General features: G+C 37.0%; 1 protein-coding gene across 1 annotated transcript; it reads left to right on the top strand.

The window, feature by feature from the left end:
* Positions 1-513: 513 nt before the first annotated feature.
* Positions 514-20,194, top strand: LOC127807993 (ubiquitin-conjugating enzyme E2 10). Its single transcript, XM_052346283.1, has 5 exons — positions 514-759; positions 896-973; positions 2,469-2,596; positions 19,607-19,711; positions 19,819-20,194. The coding sequence occupies exons 2-5, from the start codon at positions 904-906 to the stop codon at positions 19,960-19,962; spliced, it is 447 nt and encodes a 148-aa protein (XP_052202243.1). The 5' UTR covers positions 514-759; positions 896-903; the 3' UTR covers positions 19,963-20,194.
* The last annotated feature ends 92 nt before the right edge of the window (positions 20,195-20,286 follow it).

Below are 20,286 nucleotides of genomic sequence, written 5' to 3'. Positions count from 1 at the left end.
TTTACTTGGCACTTTTAACTAATAAAATAATAGTACGCTTGCTTGCACCCCTCATTTAACGATTCAAATCATGCTTAATGGACTTAATCTTCCTCCCATTTTTTTAACATCAATTAATTATTAATTAATTAATAAAAGAATCCAAAGTATAAATAAACAAACAAACAAAATTACAATAAATATAAACCGGTTACAAATCAAAGAAAATTAATAATAATAAATGAAAGAAAGAGAAAATGTAAGGCAAGAGTCGAATAAGAGGGAAAGTGATGAGCAAAGTAAAGAGTGGAAGTGGATGAGGATCACACCGCCCTCAGTCCAAATTTATCCAAATTGTAGCACTGGCAATGCCATTAAATTGTAATAAAATGTATAGATAGATAGATAGATATGATGATAAAATAGTAAAAAAGTAAGAGAGAGGAGACTTTCAAATTGAAGAGGAGGAGGAGGATGATATGGGTATTCGGTAGGCTTTCGGCGGAAAGCAAATGGTGTTGAGTTGAGGCGCGGAGGTGGAGGTGGAGGTGGAGGTGGAGGTGGAGCCCATAGGAAGGGAATAACTTTATTTTTCTGGGGGCATCCCCTCCTATCCAATTTCTCTTTCAAAAGACAAATACAGAGAGACGGGGTGGGGGTTGCAGATTTGTTACAAAACTCCTCGCCTCGCCTCACCTCCACAGAATCCCCCATTTCTTCTTCTTTCTTCTTCTTCTTCTTCTTCTCCCTGATTCAAGATCCAACCCCCTTCCCCAGGAGGTAATGTCTTCTTCTTTATCTCTCCCTTTCTCTCTGTGGATAAACCCTAAATTATTGCTCCAAATAGCTAGCTAGCGTGTGTTTTTGGTTGATGTTGGTGTTGGTGCTTGGATCTTGCGGTTTTGGAATTTTGCAGGTCCATCGATGGCTTCGAAGCGTATCTTGAAGGAACTCAAGGATCTGCAGAAGGATCCGCCTACCTCTTGCAGCGCCGGTATATTTCTCGAATTCCCTCGGCTTTCTTTCTTGATTAGCTACACATGCATGTTCATTTCTTTGGTTGATTTAATTTCTTTGGTTGATTTACTGGTTGATGTAGGGGGCTTTATTCGGTTTGAAATATTTTTTTTTTTTTTGGTTGTCTATGCATTTCTCCTTCGTGGATGGGTTATGAGTTATATGGATTATATACTTTGTTACTTGAAATGGGCGATGATTTGTGGGCTATTGCGTGTGCCTGGTGAGTTTATCCGTGCATACTCTACGGGCAGTGGTTTCGGTTTTCATTGACAGCACACAAAAAAAAAAAAAGGAGAAAAGAAATGGGCTTTGATTTGGTTTTCTATGTATTTCTTCTCTGTGGATAGATCGTGAGTTATAGAAAGGTTCTTACATGTTGGAACTTATGACAAGTTTTGATTTTAAACACAGCTGAATGTTGGCCCTGACTTAATTTGTGAAGTCTCTTGATAGAGGCTACTGGATTTGGGGGATTGGGTTGTGCCTTTATTCAGATTGAGGGGATTTATGGATGAGTTCTACAAATCGCATCATTGATCTGGAAAGATAGTTGAATGGAATTGTGGGTTTCTAACTTTTTGAGAAGAAGAATCAGATCTTGCATCCAGACTTACTCAGTTTGCTCATGTATGCATTTTGTTTTTTCTCTTGCTGTCCAAATGGTTCAAGACTAAGTCTCTGTAGGAGCTGTATATTCCAGTTGGATTAAGTTGGTTTTTTGTGTTGCTCTTGATTATGTGTGTATCATTTCTTCTCAGAGTCAATCCAGATTCAAGATTTTTTGGTTGGAGCAATGATCTGCATGCAATTTGCTACATGAGTTGGCTTGAATTTCTGGCAAGATTGTGCATTTAGGTGTTAGACATTTATGATTTTCCAAGTTTTCAAGGCACCATAACCACCAAATTTTTCATACTAGATCATAAGAGTTTGTATAACAGCAGGAACTAGTAAGAAATCACCACCCATTTATTATTAGTAAAATTATAATAGTCTCATCATCAATGTACCACAATGCTATGAAGATGCAACTTTTTTTAACTATCAAACTAGGCATTTTATCTTGTGATTGGAACAAGTTCTGATTAGTGTGGGGGCACTTGCTTACTAGACCAAGTGGCCTGCATCACCAAAAGTGCTGTATTTGATGATTAGGTATGGTGGCATGATTTTAGACATTGTTGAGCATTGTAAACTTTTGTTTTTCTTTTAATTTTTCCCAATTTGCAAAAAAGAACTGGAGTTGGTTAACTAAACTATTTTTGTTTCTTCTTTCATCCACCTTGTGTATCCACTATCCATGTGAACTCTTATATTTTAATGCTATTGTCTTCTCATTTACGGTGGCTCATTTAATAATCTGACTGGTTTTTCTTTCCATGAAAGATGCAGACAATATTCTCCTTTAACTTCTTGTGCAAATTTTTTGGATGATTTGTTTTCCTTGTTTTTGTTTTGTTTGGTTTCAGGTCCTGTAGCTGAAGACATGTTCCATTGGCAAGCAACAATCATGGGTCCTCCAGATAGCCCTTATGCTGGTGGGGTTTTTCTAGTCACCATCCATTTCCCCCCAGATTACCCTTTCAAGCCACCTAAGGTTCTGCTTCGCACTATAATTTGCTTTTGTACTCTTTAACTTTCTATTAATTTTGTTTAATTCTTGTGCTGTTTGTTTTACTTGTTCACAAAAAGCTTTTGTATGCCAAGTCTTTGAATGTAAAGTTTGCTTGATCTTGAGCATTGTTAGATCCACCATATTTCATTAAACTCTAATTTCATCCACTTTATGGACATTCAGGGTGGTTGTTATCACATCTTATTTGATTTTTTTGTTTATTTATTTATTTTGAATTTTCTTGTTAATGTTACTCATGGAAAATAGAAGGTTATATGATAATACTTGTTTGCATGCTTGTATTACTTTAAAATGGAGTACAAATTAATAATCCATAAAACTAAGTTCCACTGCAACAATGATAAAAAGTTAAAAACAAAGACAAATAGATAGATATCATGATATTTTCCTTTAACTTCTAATTAGTTGAAGGTGTCTTGGGGTATACTGTAATAAATAAAGCAGTAGGGAGGAGATGATATAAACAATTGTATAAGGGTAGTAGTGAACTATGAACTTAGGTGGTTATCCTTGGCGGGAGACGTAGCACGTGAGGAAGGCTATAAATAGTGGCCAGCCTTATTCTGTTGGACATGAATATTTTTGAATGAAATATGGATTTCCCTCTCATTCTATCTCTCAAATTCTCTCCCTATTCTTCTAATTCTTCCCTTCCTCACATGAGATTCTTCTCATTCTCTTCGTGGTCTCTCCCATTCGGAAGAGATCAGCCTTAGAACACTGCCAGATCCTCGCGGATTTGACAATTTAGTATCAGATCCACCTTTTGGGAATCGTGAGCGAAGGAGTTATCAATGGTGGAAGGCACACAGATGAAAAGATTGGAGGCTCAAGTGCAGCAATGCGGATCCTCGATGGCCGACTTGTAGGGAAGGGTAGATCAATTGGAGTTGGGATCAGATAGGAATCATGAGGCGATCATCGCCATGGACAAGAAGCTGGATGTAGCAATAGCTCAGATTCGAGAGGAGCTACAAGGATTTATGGTGATGTTCACCAGGCAGCATCAGGTAAGTATTTCACCTGATTTTCCTCCGCGAGAGAGGACATATCCAATTCTGACTAGACAAGGCAGAACGGATCCTATGATATCGGGGAGAAGAAGGAATTCGAGGACCACTGAGACATCGGTTGGGGAAGAAGATCAAGGTGAGCCAGGGGAAGTTGGATGGGAACGACGACAAGAGGCGTCGATAAACCACAACCTGCATGGTTTACCCATGCTGAGGCTAGAAATTCCCTTGTTTGATGGGACTAACCCCTGCTGGTGGGTTAGGAGGTGTGACAGAGTGTTTGAATGGTACGGAGTAGCGGAGAGGTAAAAGGTAGCAATAGCTGCAACGTATTTGAACGATGCAGGAGACGTTTGGTATTAAGGGTGGTCCGAGGTTAGGGAATTTTGCAGATGGGAAGAATTTGTAGAAGAATTTTGCGAAAGGTTTGGAGATCGGGGACTCTCTAATGTGGTTGAAGAATTTAACAAAATCAAACAGGTTGGAACGTTGATGGAGTACCAACTTAGATTTGAGGAGTTGAAGGCTTTAATGCTCAACCACAATCCCTTCCTAATCGAGGCTTATTTCGTTTCAAGCTTTATAAGCAGCTTGAACGAGGAATTGAGACCCCTGGTGAAAGTGCTAAGACCGCGTACTCTAAGCATGCTGCTAATAGTGCTATGTTGCATGAGGTGGCGGTGGAAGCATTGATGAAGAAACAAAGGGCGGTGAATAGGAGTGTAGCTCCAATGAATTCACTGCCTGGCAAGAGCTTTACTAGGGAATGGGGAAGGGGATCTTAGGGGATGAAGAACTTGGCGCTACCGACTCCCAACCCCCAAGGAGGGAAGACCATAGAACAAAGGAGACAGGTGGGCCTCTGTTTCATAGTGGAGATAAGTACTATGTGAGACATCAATGCAGGAAACAACTCTTGTTGTTAAAAGGAGAAGAAGAGAATCCAGTAGAAGGGGAAGAAACAACACTCGCACAAGAAGAAGAAGAAGAAGACAATGGTGAGATATCCCTACATGCCCTTAAGGGACTCACCAACAGTAAGATAATTAAGGTGGAAGGTCAAGTGGAGGAGAGTAAGTTGATGATTCTAATTGATAGTGGGAGTACCCACAGTTTCTTGGATGAGAGCACAACTAAGAGGTTGAAATGCCCCCTGATTCCAACTCAACCATTGACAATAACAGTGGCCAATGGGAATAAGGTAATGAGCAAGTTTGCATGTGCGGGTTCTGTTGGGATATGCAGGGAGAGGGATTTAAGGCTGATTTGAGACTACTAAAATTAGGGAGATGTGATGTAGTATTGGGAGTCGATTGAATGAAAAATGTTAGTCCAGTTTGTTTTGACTTTAATAAAATGGAGGTGACATTCGAAAGGAAAGGAATATGACACTTAGAGGTAGTAAGGAGGTTGGGGTATGCAAGATGATTATGGGTAAAGGGTTGTAGAAGCTACTTAAACACAAGATGAGCCAAGTGGCTCAACTTTTCTCTGTTTAGGCCACGGAGGAAGGAGAAGAGGAGCTAATTATAGATGGAGGATTCATGTTAACCATTAGTAGTTCACCCCCATTCCACATTGAGGTATACCATTCTGATCTACTTAATATACTCCTAGTTGAATTTGAGAATTTATTTGTAGAGCCTCAATCTTTACCTCCAAACCGAGCTGTTGACCACACTATTAACCTCAAACCCCACACAGAACCTGTTAACATATGTGCCTACTGTTACTCTCCAGGAAATTGAGATTGAAAAATTGGTTAAGGAGATGCTCAACAAATCCCTCAGAAGACCCAACTACAGTCCTTTTGTATCACCTGTGTTGCTAGTCAAAAAGAAAAATGGTTCCTGGTGGTTTTGCATTGATTACCGCCAGCTAAATGAGATAACCATCAAAAACAAATTTCGCATTCCACTCATCGATGACCTACTAGACGAACTTAAACAGGCCATTATCTTCTCTAAATTGGACCTAAGATTCGGATACCACCAAATCTGGATGAACCCAATAAACGAATCCAAAGCGTATTTAGAACACACCAGGGCCATTATGAGTTTCTTGTCATGCCTTTTGGGTTAACAAATGCTCCAGCCACTTTTCAATTCCTAATGAACCAGATCTTCGAGCCATACCTTAGAAATTTTATTCTCGTATTCTTCGATGAAATGGATAACATCATTTCATATAATAAGTAAGATATCATTTACATATAAGACCAAAAATGCTATTGCACTCCCACTAACCTTTTTATAAACACAGGATTCATCAATGTTTTGAATAAACCAAACGATTTGACTTCATCATCAAAACGGATGTTCCAACTTCTAGATGTTTGTTTAAGACCATAAATGGATATCTTAAACTTGCATACCTTTTCTGTGTCATCTTTGGGTGTGAAGCCTTTAGGTTGCTCCATATAAATATCTTGATCTATATAACCATTCAAGAAGACTGTCTTCACATCCATTTGCCAAATCTCATAGTCATAATGAGTAACAATGGCTAGTAAAATTCTGATGGATTTAAGCATAATGACTGGGGAAAAGGTTTCCTCAGTCAATGCCTTGCCTTTGACGATAATCTTTTGCCACAAGTCTTGCCTTATAGGTCTCTACATCTCCATCTGAACCTATCTTCTTCTTGAAGACCCATTTACATCTAATAGGTACTATACCTTCTGGTGGATCTATAAGAGTTCAGACTTGGTTCTCATATATAGAATCCATTTCAAATTTCATAGCTTTTAGCTATCTTTTTGAGTCGATATCTGATATCGCCTCTTGATAAGTAGTAAGATCATCTGAGTGATCATTGTCTCCTACAAAGAACAACTCTTGTTCATTTAGAAAACCATATCTCTCAGGTTGACATGGTATCCTCCCACTTTTTCTAATGGGAAGTGTAACACTCGACCCTGGCTCCTCAATTGGTACTTGAACGTCTTGTGGCATAGCTTCAAGTTCGGCAAACCCTTCACCCAGTTCTATTTTCCTTTCATTGCCACCTTCTTGAATAAACTATTTTTCAAGAAAAATGGCATTTTTGCTAATAACTACTTGTTTCAGTTTAGGAATGTAGAACTCATATACTAAGGAATAACCTACGAAATTACCCTTTCGGGACCGTGTCTCAAGTTTTTCTGATTTAAGCTTTCTCACAAAAGCTGTACATCCCCAAATCTTAACATGTTTAAGATTGGGCTTCCTATCAAACCATATCTCATGTAGAGTTGTAGGAACTGACTTGGAAGGAACTCTGTTTAGGATATATATTGCAGTAAGAAGGGCATGTCCCCACAGAAACAAAGGTAAGTCTGTACAACTTAACATACTTTGAATCATATCTAATAAAGTCCGATTCCTCCTCTCTGAAACTCCATTCAGTTGAGGCGTTCCTAGTGGTCTCTGTTGTGAAATAATACCTGAGACCTTAAGAAAATTTTCAAATTCGTTACTAAGAGACTCGCCTCCATGATCTGATGGTAAGGCCTTTATTTTTTTATTAGTTTGATTTTCTACTTTTGTTTTAAAATTTTTGAACATTTCAAAAGATTTTGATTTAATGAGATAAACATATCCATATCTAGACATATCATCTGTAAAAGTTATGAAACATTGATAACCTCCTCGGGCTATAACATGAATAGGCCTACATACATCAGAATGTATAAGTCCTAACAATTTTGTGACCCTTATACCTTGCTCAGTAAAGGGTAATCTGGTCATCTTACCAAGGATGCAAGATTCACAAGTTGAATATGGTTTAGAACCTAATGGGCCCAAAAGCCCATCTTTCTCCAACTTAGTGATTTTGTCATCCCTTATATGACCCAATCTATAATGCCACAAAATTTTAGAATTTGATTTATCACGTGGTCTTTTATTATAATTTGACACACATAGATGTTTACTATCATCAATGGTCACATTCAAAATGTAAAAATCATTGACAAAATTACCAGTAACAATTAATTTATTTCTAAAATAAATTTCACAAACATTATTCTTAAAAGAAAATTCATGATTTTCTTTCACCAAGACAAGAATAGAAATAATGTTCTTAAATGCTCCAGGTATACAAACAATCGTTTAAAACTAAATTATGTTCATACGATAAAATTAAAGAAACAATGCCGATAGCTGTGACTGCAACTTTTGCCTTGTTTGTCATCTTTAGCACGATCTCATCATTTGTGAGCCTTCTACATTGCTCCAGACTCTGTATAGAGGCACAAACATGAGTTGTCGCTCCAGAATTTAGAATCCATAAAGTAGAAGAATAAGCAATGGAAAAGTATTCGTGAACTATCATCATACCTTCTGCTTCCTTCTTCAAGGAACTGAGGTAATCTTTATAGTTCCTCTTCCAGTGCCCATCTTTGCCACAATGGAAACATTTTATTTTGGTGACAGTTTTTCCCCTCTTCTTATTAATCATTTTGGTTGCCTGGGTGGCCTTCTTTTTCCCTTTCCCCTTCTTAGTCTTACTAGAAGAGGACACGGCCATCACAGTGCCTGTCTTCATGTTGCCTTGGGTTGTTATTAACATGTTCATAAGCTTCGCATGAGAGCACTCAATCTTGTTCATATAGAAGTTTGAAATAAAACTCTTATACAAATTTGGCAAAAACTGAAGAATCGCATCTATTTGAAGATATTGATGCATCGGAACATCTAATTCCTTCAACTTATCCATCCAAGAGATCATTTTGAGAACATGGTCCATCCTCCAAGAGACATCTTTGCCCGAAAGATTGCTTTAGATATCTCTCGCCATACAACTCTTGTAAGTGAGTAACAATCGTATATGCATCCGGCATGTTATTATGTTGCCGCTTCAGCTCAGTACTCATAGAAAGCAGGATGTAACTCTTAATGACAAGATCATCATCTCGTCACTTTGTGAGAGTGTCTTGCTCCTCCTGAGTAATGAGCTCAATAGTTGGCCCAGGGATATAGGCGCATCCAAAACATATGTGATTCTTTCCAAGTTTGTAATCAGTCTTAAATTTAGAAGTCAAGTCATTAAAATTTGGTCCAGTTAGCCGGTTTGCGTCAATAAATCTAGAAAGTGAGTTTAGTGAAGCCATTTGATGTATTTGCAGAAAATAAGTAGATTATTAGATATCTTATTTTCTTAATTATCTGATTTTGGTCTTTAAATAGATTAAAAATTTAATTTGTATGTATCCCATTTTTCAAAAAATATGGTTTAACAAATTGAAGGCAAAAATGAAAGATTATCTCTTTGATGAAATTCGATTTCACCGTTTAGGTAATCTTTCGCTTTTGCCTTCAATTTGTTAAACCATATTTTCTGAAAAATGGGATACCTACAAACTAAATTTTTAATCTACTTAAAGACCAAAATCAGATAATTAAGAAAACAAGATATGTAATAATTTACTTATTTTCTGCAGATACATCAAATGGCTTCACTAAACTCACTTTCTAGATTTATTGACGCAAACTGGCTAACTGGACCAAATTTTAATAATTGGCTTCTAAATTTAAGACTGATTACAAACTTGGAAAGAATCACATATGTTTTGGATGCGCCTATCCCTAGGCTAACTGCTGAGCGCATTACTTAGGAGGAGCAGAACATTTTCATAAAGTGGCGAGATGATAATCTTATCGTTAAGAGTTACATCATGCTTTCTATGAGTACTGAGTTGAAACGACAACATAATAACATGCCGGATGCATATACGATTGTTACTCACAATAGTTGTATGGCGAGGCGAGCAAAGTCGTAGTGCAAGATATGAGATATCTAAAGCAATCTTTCGGGCAAAGATGTCTCCTAGAGGATGGACCATGTTCTCAAAAGGATCTCTTGGATGGATAAGTTGAAGGAATTAGATGCATCAATATCTTCAAATGGATGCAATTTTTTAGTCTTTGCCAGATTCGTATGAGAGTTTTATTTCAAACTTCTATATGAACAAGATTGAGTGCTCTCCTGCGGAGCTTATGAACATGTTAATAACAACCCAAGGCAACATGAAGACATGCACTGTGATGGTCGTGTCCTTTTCTAGTAAGACTAAGAAGGCTAGTCAGGCAACCAAAGTGATTAATAAGAAGAAGGGAAAAATTGTCGCCAAAGAAAAATGTTTCCATTGTCGCAAAGATGGGCATTGGAAGAGGAACTATAAAGATTACCTCAGTTCCTTGAAGAAGGAAACAGAAGGTATGATGATAGTTCACGAATACTTTTCCATTGCTTATTCTTCTACTTTATGGATTCTAGATTCTGGAGTGACAACTCATGTTTGTGCCTCTATATATGATCTGGAGCAAAGTAGAAGGCTCGCAAATGATGAGATTGTGCTAAAGATGGCAAACAGGGCAAGAGTTGCAGCCACAACTATCGACATTGTTTTTTTAATTTTATCGCATGAACATAGTTTAGTTTTAAACGATTGTTTATGTATACCTGAAGCATTTAAGAATATTATTTCTATTCCTGTCTTGGTGAAAGAAAATCATGAATTTTCTTTTAAGAATAATGTTTGTGAAATTTATTTTAGAAATAAATTAATTGTTACTGGTAATTTTGTCAATAGTTTTTACATTTTGAATGTGACCGTTGATGATAGTAAACATCTATGTGTGTCAAATTATAATAAAAGACCACGTGATAAATCAAATTCTGTGGCAGTATAGATTGGGTCTTATAAGGGATGACAGAATCACTAAGTTGGAGAAAGATGGGTTTTTGGGCCCATTAGATTCTAAACCATATCCAACTTGTGAATCTTGCATTCTTGGTAAGATTACCCTTTACTGGGCTAGGTATAAGGGTCACAAAATTGTTAGGACTTGTACATTTTGATGTATGTAAGCCTATTCATGTAATAGCCCGAGGAGGTTATCAATGCTTCATAACTTTTACAGATGATATGTCTAGATATGGATATGTTTATCTCATTAAATCAGAATCTTTTGAAATTTTTAAAACAGAAGTAGAAAATCAAATTGGTAAAAAGATAAAGGCCTTACCATCAGATCGTGGAGGTAAGTATCTTAGTAACGAGTTTGAAGATTTTTTTAAGGTCTCAGGTATTATTTCACAATGGACTCCACCAGGAACGCCTCAACTGAATGGAGTTTCAAAGAGTAGGAATCGGACTTTATTAGATATGATTCGAAGTATGTTAAGTTGTACAGATTTACCTTTATTTTTGTGGGGACACGCCCTTCTTACTGCAATATATATCCTAAACAGAATTCCTTCCAAGTCAGTTCCTACAACTCTACGTGAGATATGGTTTGATAGGAAGCCCAGTCTTAAACATGTTAAGATTTGTGGATGTACAGCTTTTGTAAGAAAGCTTAAATCAGAAAAATTTGAGGTTATAATTTCATAGGTTATTCCTTAATATATGAGTTTTACATTCTTGAACTGGAACAAGTAGTTGTTAGCAGGAATGCCATTTTTTTTGAAAAAGAGTTTATTCAAGAATGTGGCAATGAAAGGAAAATAGAACTGAGCGAAGGGTTCGCCGAACCTGAAGCTATGCCACGAGACGTCCAAGTATCAATTGTGGAGTCAGGGTCGAGTGTTGCACCTCCCATTAGAAAAAGTGGGAGGATACCACACCAACCTGAGAGATATGGAGAGTTGTTCCTTGTAGGAGACAATGACCACTCAGATGATCCTACCACTTATCAAGAGGCGATATTAGATATCGATTAAAAAATATGGCTATGAAATCTTAAATGGATTCTATGTATGAGAACTAGATCTAGACTCTTATAAATCCACCAGAAGGTATGGTACCTATTAAATGTAAATGGGTCTTCAAGAAGAAGATAGGTTCAGATGGAAATGTAGAAGACCTATAAGGCAAGACTTGTGGTAAGAGGTTATCGTCAAAGGCAATGCATTGACTATGAGGAAACCTTTTCCCCAATCGTTATGCTTAAATCCATCCGTTTTGATGATGAAGTCAAATTGTTTGGTTTATTCGAAATGTTGATAAATCCTGTGTTTATAAAACGGTTAGTGGGAGTGGAATATCATTTTTTGTCTTATATGTAGATGATATCTTACTCATTGGAAATCATGTAGTATTGTTACAACAACATATCCAGCCTTTATCCCACTATGTGGGGTCGGCTACATGAATTCTAGACTTCCATGTATTTCTGTCTTTTGTCATATCCTCATTTAGATCCATATATTTCATATCAAATTTTAATGTCTCTCCCAAAGTCTTCTTGGGTCTACCTCTACCTCTTTTTGTGACTAATTGTTCCATTTCATCAACTCTCCTCACAGGAGCGTCTCTTAGTCTCCTTTTCACATGACCAAACCATCTTAGTCTAGTCTCTCTCATCTTCTCCTCGATTGGCACTACTCCGACCTTATTACGAATAACTTCATTTCTAATTTTATCCTTTCTTGTATGTCCACACATCCATCTTAACATCCTCATCTCCGCTACACTCGTCTTTTGTTCATGCTAGTATTTGACTGCCCAACATTCTGAGCCATACGGCAAGACTGGTCTTATAGCTGTCCTATAAAATTTTCCTTTCAATTTTAATGGGATTTTACCATCACATAACACCTCAGATGATCCTACCACTTTTGTCATATCCTCATTTAGTATTGTTGTCAACAATAAATGTCTGGTTGTCAAGTAAGTTTTCTATGAAAGATTTGGGAGAAGTAGCTTATATTCTCGATATACGAATCTATAGAGATAGAACCAAGAGATTGATAAGACTCTCACAAAATAAGTACATAGAAAGAGTGTTGAAGAGATTCAACATAGAGGATTCTAAAAGAGGACTGCTGCCCTTTAGACATGGAATCCACCTCTCTTGAGATATGTGCCCCAAGACATAAGAAAAGAGAGAATGCATGTCTAGGATTCCTTATGCCTCAACAATAGAAAGACTAATGTATGTGATGCTATGTATTAGGCCTGATATTGTTTATGTTGTAAGTGTTATGCTTGTAATAATCAAGGAAACGAAGACCCTATGTGAAAGAATTATGCTTGTAATAGTTATCGGTTTTCCTTATTTATATACCCATGAATGCACCACACAATTCCAATGGTTGGAATTGCACCTAGAATACATGATTGAGTCCATGACCATATCGACTATTTTTATGCAATGTTTATTTACATAGTTGATGTATGTTAAAACGTTGCATGTGAAAAATGAGACCTATTAATTAAAAACCAGAAATCTCCCATATTTGTAAAATTAAATTGTAATCGGTTAGACCCAGTGTTATTAAAGGTGTGCCTAAGTGCGCCTTGATACCAGGGGCAAGCCTGGCGCCTAGCAACAAATCAGGCGGGCGAGATCTGCCCAGGCGTGCCTGGGCGCACCCAGGCCCTCAGGTGCCCTGAAGACGGGACAACTGTTGCTATCTCAGCGCTGGTTCCAAAATGGTGTCAAGAAGTGGCTAAGAGTTATGAAGGGGACGAGCATACCAAGAATCTTCTGAAACAACTGATAATTGCTCTTGCGAGTAAAGTGGGGTATACGCTAATGAATGGGGTGATAAGATTCAAAGGTAGGTTGGTGGTGGGAAATAGCATGGAACTGAAGAGGAGGATACTGTAGGCCTTACACAAATCTCCTCTTGGAGGCCACTCTGGAGTCCAAAATACTTATCACAAGGTGAAGCAACTATTTAGGTGGCCTAAGTTGAAAGAGGAGGTGATGAAGTTTGTACTTGCGTGTGATGTGTGCAAGAGATGTAAATCGGTGTTTGTGGCCTATCCAGGGCTTTTACAACCACTGACCATTCCCGGGCAAGCATGGGAGAGTGGTTCCATGGACTTCATTGAAGGGCTTCCAATGTTAGAAGGAAAGGACTGCATATTTATGGTGGTAGACATGTTCTCCAAATTTGCTTATTTTATGGCCCTGCTCACCCTTACATAGCACATGAAGTAGCTTGGGTTTTCTTAGACTGGGTGGTGAAAGTGAATTGAGTGCTGAAAACTATAGTGTCAGACCGAGACAAGATTTTCACTAGCGTTTTATGGCAATCGCTAATGAAATCATTGGGAGCTAAGCTAAGCCTCTCCTCTGCCTATTACCCTCAAACTGATGGGCAAACCAAGAGGGTGAATTAATGCCTCGAAACAAACCTTAGGTGCCTTTGTTTTATGCACCCAAAAGGTTGGCATAAGTGGATCTCAGTTACACAGTGGTGGTATAACTCCTACCATAGTGCCATTAAAATGACACATTTCGAGGCCTTTTTTGGCTACCAACCCCCCTTATTACCAACCCTTCCTGTATCTACCAGTGTGGCGGAGGTGGATGAACACCTGCAGCAGGTCCTTCAACAACTAAAAAGGGACTTAGCCATAGCTTAGAATCGGATGAAACAAATAGCGGACAAAGGGAGGAGTGAGAGAACATTCCAAGTGGGTGAGACAGTCTACCTTAAGCTAAAAGGACCACACCTCAAAGCCTTAACGTCGGGCCCTATCTCTAAATTGAGTCCCAGATACTTTGGTCCATTTCCCATTCTAGCTATGATAGGAAATGTAGCCTATAAACTGCAACTACTGGAGGGAACTCACATCCATTTGGTATTTCATGTATAGCTATTGAAAAAGTCGGTGGAGAACCAACCAGTCAATGTCCATCTACCACAAAGAACATCCGACGCTGAATTGCCCCCAAAACCTATTGCCATTGTGGATCGCAAAGTTATTTATCAACATGGAGCCACAATCATGTAGGTGCTGGTGCAGTGGTCCAACATGCCAGTCAACAATAGCACTTGGGAGTACCTCCCAAACTTACTTAAGTAGTTTCCAAGAGCTGCTAGTCTCCTAACTATTTCTTGAGGACAAAAAATGTTTTAAAGGGAGGGTATTTGTCATATACTTGGGGTATACTGTAATAAATAAAACAGTAGGGAGGAGATGATATAAACAATTGTATAAGGGTAGTAGTGAGCTGTGAACTTAGGCAGTTATCCTTGGCGGGAGATGTAGCACGTGAGGAAGGCTATAAATAGTGGCCGGCCTTATTCTGTTGGACATGAATATTTTTGAATGAAATGTGAATTTTCCTCTCATTTTCTCTCTCCAATTCTCTCCCTATTCTTCTAATTCTTCCTTCCCTCACACAAGATTCTTCGTGGTCTCTCCCATTCGGAAGAGATCAGCCTTAGAACACTGCCAGATCCTCGCAGATCTGACAGAAGGTAATTGTAACTGTTTTTTAGTAGCGAGTTCAATTCTCTGTGGACTTTATCTTGTCAAGTTTGAGCATTGTTCATTGTGCATTTATTTGTCTTGGTTTGATGTCATGGATATGTTTGTATTTCTTGCACAATCTTTGTGGGGTCATTTTGGAGGGATGAGCCATGTGAATAGGCTTTTGGGTTATACAAGAGTAGCCTTTTGAAAATGAGAAGTGGAGGAATATACAATCTTGGCCCAATGAAGTTATGCTGTCTAGCTTCTATCCTGTTAGGAAAATTATGAGGAAATGAATTTCTAATCCAGCAGCCTTCCTTTGCTTTAAGCTCATATCCTTACCTACTCTGTGATGTATAGGCAGAAGCCTAGGAAGGCTTTTCATACATTTGCTCTACTTTCCTTTGGAGAATGGGTAAAAAGCTTATCTTCTTTAAGCTCACATTGCAAGTGGTAATTGGGGAGTGTAAATTGGCTATTTCGGACGCCGATTATATCAAGTTTTGTTACTGAAAAGCTTGGTGTGTGATAAGGTTCTTATGGGGTAATAAAAATGTTTCAGTTTGTGCTCTAGGTTACAGGGCATAAAGCTGTGGAATGTATGTATGTTTATATCTGTGTACAGAAGAAGAAACAAGAAGGAATGTAGGCTTGAAAACTACAGTCTCATTGGCATTATGCCTAGTTCTGGAAAAAGCATTAAGAAACCCCAGTACATGTTTCCATTGAATTAGAAGAATTACTCAGAGGGTGTTTGACTCAGGTTAAATTTTGGTCAAAGGGAGCTTATAAGCTCTTCAAGAGCTTAAAAAATTGTTCTACCTTGGCAAATATGAAGAGCTTGTAAGCTACCTAGTCTTTAAGTTCTTTAAACTTATTTGGTAATCTGGTGCCCTAGGACTATAGATAATTTTTTTGGTAACTTATAAGCTATGTCAAAATACAGTGGTGTTGACTAAGTAAATATCCAAATTATCCTCATTAAAATTAGCACTTTATCCAAACATTTTAATAACTTATCAGAAAATAAACTCTTTTATCATAGGAACTTAAATGCTCTAAGAACTTATTTGCTAATAAATTGTTAGTGTTTGGATAAAGTGTATTATAAGCTGTTAGTAATAAGTTATGTGTTCGGTAAAGGAAACATTTATAAGCTGTCAGAACAGTTAAAATGATAAAAAAAGGACAAACTACTTTTTTAACAAAAAAAGCTATCTGAAAGCAATTTTTTGGTAAGTAATTAATTGATTGTGCTTTATGACAAATTACAACATATATTAGGTTTAGTATAATAATTTTGTTATTTAATTAATAGCTTTCTTAATTTTTATTTACATGGTTGATATAATAATTTGAAGGATAAAAAATAAATACATAATATAATCCAATAAATGGTGGATAATGAAAATTTTATAAAATATGGAATATCCAAAATATTTAAGACACTTATCAAATTAACAATTTTAGGGAAAATAGTAATAATTCTTGTCTTATCAGAGATTGGGTATTGGGGATTTAGGGATTTGTCTGAAGAATTTTTTTATTTATTTTAATGAGGGTAATTTTGACCTTTACTTTGCCACCACCAGCTTATTTTGAGGTAGTTTATAAGCTATCAAAAAATAAGTGATAGGGTATCAACTTGCCAAATAAACTGTTGGAAGAGCTTATAAGCTGGGTAACTTAAAGCTCTTCATGAATTGCTACAGGTAGAAAAAAAATTTAAGCTTTGGAGAGCTTATTAGCTTCATTTGACCAAAATTTAATCTACGCCAACACCCTCTTAATGGAGACTTTAGATAACTTAAATTTCCTTTTTGCATATGAAAAGCTAGAAAAATGATTCCATATACAGAGGTATTAATTTTTACTTTATTTGTTCTGTATTGTATCATACCACACAGTAACAATTTGATAAATAGCTTAAAAAAATACAATATAAAAGATGTTTATACTTATAAAATGAAGAAAATACTCAATAATTTTAACCTAATAATTTTAACAATATTGATATCGTGTATGGCACTAACAAAGCTACCAGGAATCCGAAATTAACCATGTCTTGTGAATAGGAAAGAGCAGAGAGAGTCAAGAGACTTCATATGCTGGGCAGAGACCAGAAATAAGCTTTCTTGGAGAGCAATAATCTTCAAGAGACAGTTCATATGCTCATCATAAGTTTTCTTTTTAACCTGGCTCAATATTGATGTATATTTTTGAACTCAGTAGTCAGCAATAATTTGCTTTGGAGTCTGTTATCACTGTTTGGATTCCATAAGACTCTTCGAATTTGCAGCCTTGCATGACTGTTTGAATAATTTAAACTGATTTGATTTTTAGACTCAGTAGCATTTTTGAAGACTGTTCCTATTGACCAGGCTGCAAAAGTTCTATTTTTAACCTCATTTTTTTTTTTGTATCACCTGAATCATGTGATACACCCAAATTGTATTGTATTGTATTGTATGATACATGCAATACGTGTTGGGGAAACAAAGCAAAACATGATACACTCTTTGATTTGTATCATTGAGCATGCATATATATATATCGTATCATATGATACACGATGATACTGAAGACTATGGTTCTGTGAAAGTGCATGAGGAAATAAATAATATTTAGCTGTGAAAGCGCATGAGGCTAAATATGGTTCTCAATGGGGTAGGTGATCTCCTAGGCCAAGTAGGTTGCTATACAAGCACTTATGGAAAGGAATCTTGAAAGTCTGGGATCCATTTTTTCGACTTTTGAAATTGTTTGTGGTTCTTCAGATGGATTTTGTTTTGACAGTTGCTGTGGCCATAGATGCTAGGCCTTGATATGAGTTTTTTCCTGATTTGTTTAGTTTAGCTAGTGATAATTTGGCTGGCTTCTATAAGTAACTTCTATTTTTTTTTTTTTTTTGTGCCATTGGTTTGGTCTCTGCTTTTCAAGGTAACTTTTTGGACTGGGGAACTGAATGGATGACTGCTCTTTTTGGCATGCTTACTCACTCGATGAAACTGAAATAACTTTTGGTCTCTGTTTTTTGGAGTAGAGACAAGAACAGTCAGATAATTATGCGATGCGATCCTTCTAAATGAACAGTCAGATATTATTCTCTTTTGTTTTCTTAATTGAAGAAATAATTGGAAAATAAAACAGCAAGTGCAAAAATGAGTAATAACCCCCAGTAGAGACTGGTACAATTCAATTCAACGTTTTGTTTGTTTGGGTTTGATTGTGTCTTTCTACTGAATCTTGCATGACCAAAGCAACAATAACTTAAAATACCCATATTGATTATACAAGGAAGAAGGTATAATATTATTCACTTTCTTTGAAATTACTTGTGGTATTTAAAAGCCCTCTTAAAGTGGCTTTTCTATTCTTTCTTTCTTTTTTTGTTCGCCTGGACAATTTTGTTTAGTTTTATTTTGACTTATAAGAAAGGAACCCCTTTAGTGATTGACTGATGTTAACCATGCAAGACGGTCATCTTCCTTTTCACTGTCTGGTGGCTCATGTATTTGGAGAACGTTTTTTTCCTTATTTTTTTTTGTACAATGTGTGATGGAAAAATTTGTGTTTGGATTTCTTAATTCGCTAGGGTGTGCTTACTTGAGTAGGAGGCATCTTTGGGTTTAGAGCTTTATTCATTACCATGTAGTGTGACACATTTGGAGAGAAAGGAATAATAGAGCTTTTGAGAAGTCTAGAAAGGTAGTTTTAAGGGAACCATTCCTGTTTACCTTTTTTTTTTGTGGGTGCCCAAAGATCTGTCTTTGTTGCTGTAGTCTTTGGCTCTTTGCTTTGCTTGTTTATGCATTTCTTTGAAATTACACATTCAAATGTTCTCATTCTATTCTATAGGTTTAAGGTTCTTTTGATCATGCTATTACTTATCTAATATATATATATATATATATATATATGTATGTATATATTCAAACACATCCAATATATAATAACAATTTGCTTGTTTTAAATTGTCTCAGTAATGACATTATGCAAATTCCAAAGTTCATATTCTCTTTGATCCTGCAGTTCCTTGAATGCATATGGAATTGCATTACTACACTCCCGGAATATGATTAGCATGTCATCCTCTTTTAAATGGCAGCTGGTGATTAATGATTTTTATAAAACATCAGCCTTGCAATGCTTTTGTAGAAAGCAAAGTAGAATTTCTCCCCCTCTTACTAGTTGGTTCGAAGATAAATTTTGTTGAGAAAGGGCATGAAAAAGATTTGCTGCATGAAATGGCAAATTATTGCAATTGAGAACGACCATGGATTTTGGAGTTGAGTTCGTCCCTGAACTTGTCATCTAACTAAAAATATGATCTCAATTTCTTTGTTCATTTATTGCTGCATTCTTTTAGACTAGTAGTGATTTTTTATTTCCATTTTAAGATGTAAGAGAATCAAACAATGAGTTCACTGGGAGTACTACCCATATTATTGACTTCTTCTCTTGCAGATAAGTATTGCGTTTTCTTTTCTATAGATTTTTTTGGCTTATGTTCCATATCTTGCAAGTAGTCCTTCCTGCTTTCTCTGTTCCAGTTGGCTTCAGATTTATTAAAGAACTCAATACAGTTTTGTTTTTTTACATCATTGTACAAGTGCCAATCTGATGTCTTCTCAGCATTGTCATTGCTATTGCCTTATATTTTTTTGTTTTAACCGCTTTCTTGTATTTGTGATCAAACTTTGGACGCAACTCTCTCTCTCTCTCTCTCTCTCTCTCTCATGTGGATCCAACTTGCAGGTGGCATTCAGAACAAAGGTGTTCCACCCAAATATCAACAGCAATGGGAGCATATGCCTCGACATCTTGAAGGAACAGTGGAGCCCTGCCCTAACCATTTCCAAGGTTCTTGTGCTATAACATAGAGATCAAACTTTGAGTTATCTTTTCCAGATGGTAGTCACAAACATATGGTATTTAGTGTGGCTGAAACAGTTATCATGATTTCCTAGGTGCTGCTTTCGATCTGCTCTTTGTTGACGGACCCAAACCCTGATGACCCGTTGGTGCCGGAGATTGCTCACATGTACAAGACGGACAGAAACAAGTACGAGACAACTGCAAGGAGCTGGACCCAGAAGTATGCCATGGGCTAATTTGCTGTGGTATGTGTGAGGGGTGGCCTTGGTGATACATTTTAATTTCAGTTTTTATGTATGAATGACATCTGAACTTCCTCTTGAACCGTGAAAACAGAGGGAGGTCCAAATATGCCCTTCAAAGGAGGGAACATAGATATTGCTCTTTAAAGTTGTTTGTATGGGCACTCGATTTTAAGAACCAATTAATCCTTCCCAAATCTAGTGCTTTTATGATTCCCCAGCTTCATTCGAGGTTGTGCCTCACTCTTCCAGTTTCTGTCATATTTTTCTACAAAACGGTTCTACTGTCCATGCTTTTCAGCTCTGCTGTTTATAGTC

This window comes from Diospyros lotus, chromosome 1 (genome assembly GCF_014633365.1).
Source record: "Diospyros lotus cultivar Yz01 chromosome 1, ASM1463336v1, whole genome shotgun sequence".
NCBI classification, from domain to species: domain Eukaryota; kingdom Viridiplantae; phylum Streptophyta; class Magnoliopsida; order Ericales; family Ebenaceae; genus Diospyros; species Diospyros lotus.
Note: the sequence above shows the minus strand (reverse complement) of the source record. Positions and strands in the feature narration are given on the sequence as shown.

What these genes read in the sequence shown, in the direction of transcription:
- LOC127807993 (XM_052346283.1), top strand. Translation starts at nt 904, where the DNA reads ATGGCTTCGAAGCGTATCTTGAAGGAACTCAAGGATCTGCAGAAGGAT. An exon ending in ACCCTTTCAAGCCACCTAAG is followed by an intron (nt 2,597 to 19,606) that starts GTTCTGCTTCGC and finishes TCCAACTTGCAG; the next exon opens with GTGGCATTCAGAACAAAGGT. An exon ending in CTGCCCTAACCATTTCCAAG is followed by an intron (nt 19,712 to 19,818) that starts GTTCTTGTGCTA and finishes ATGATTTCCTAG; the next exon opens with GTGCTGCTTTCGATCTGCTC.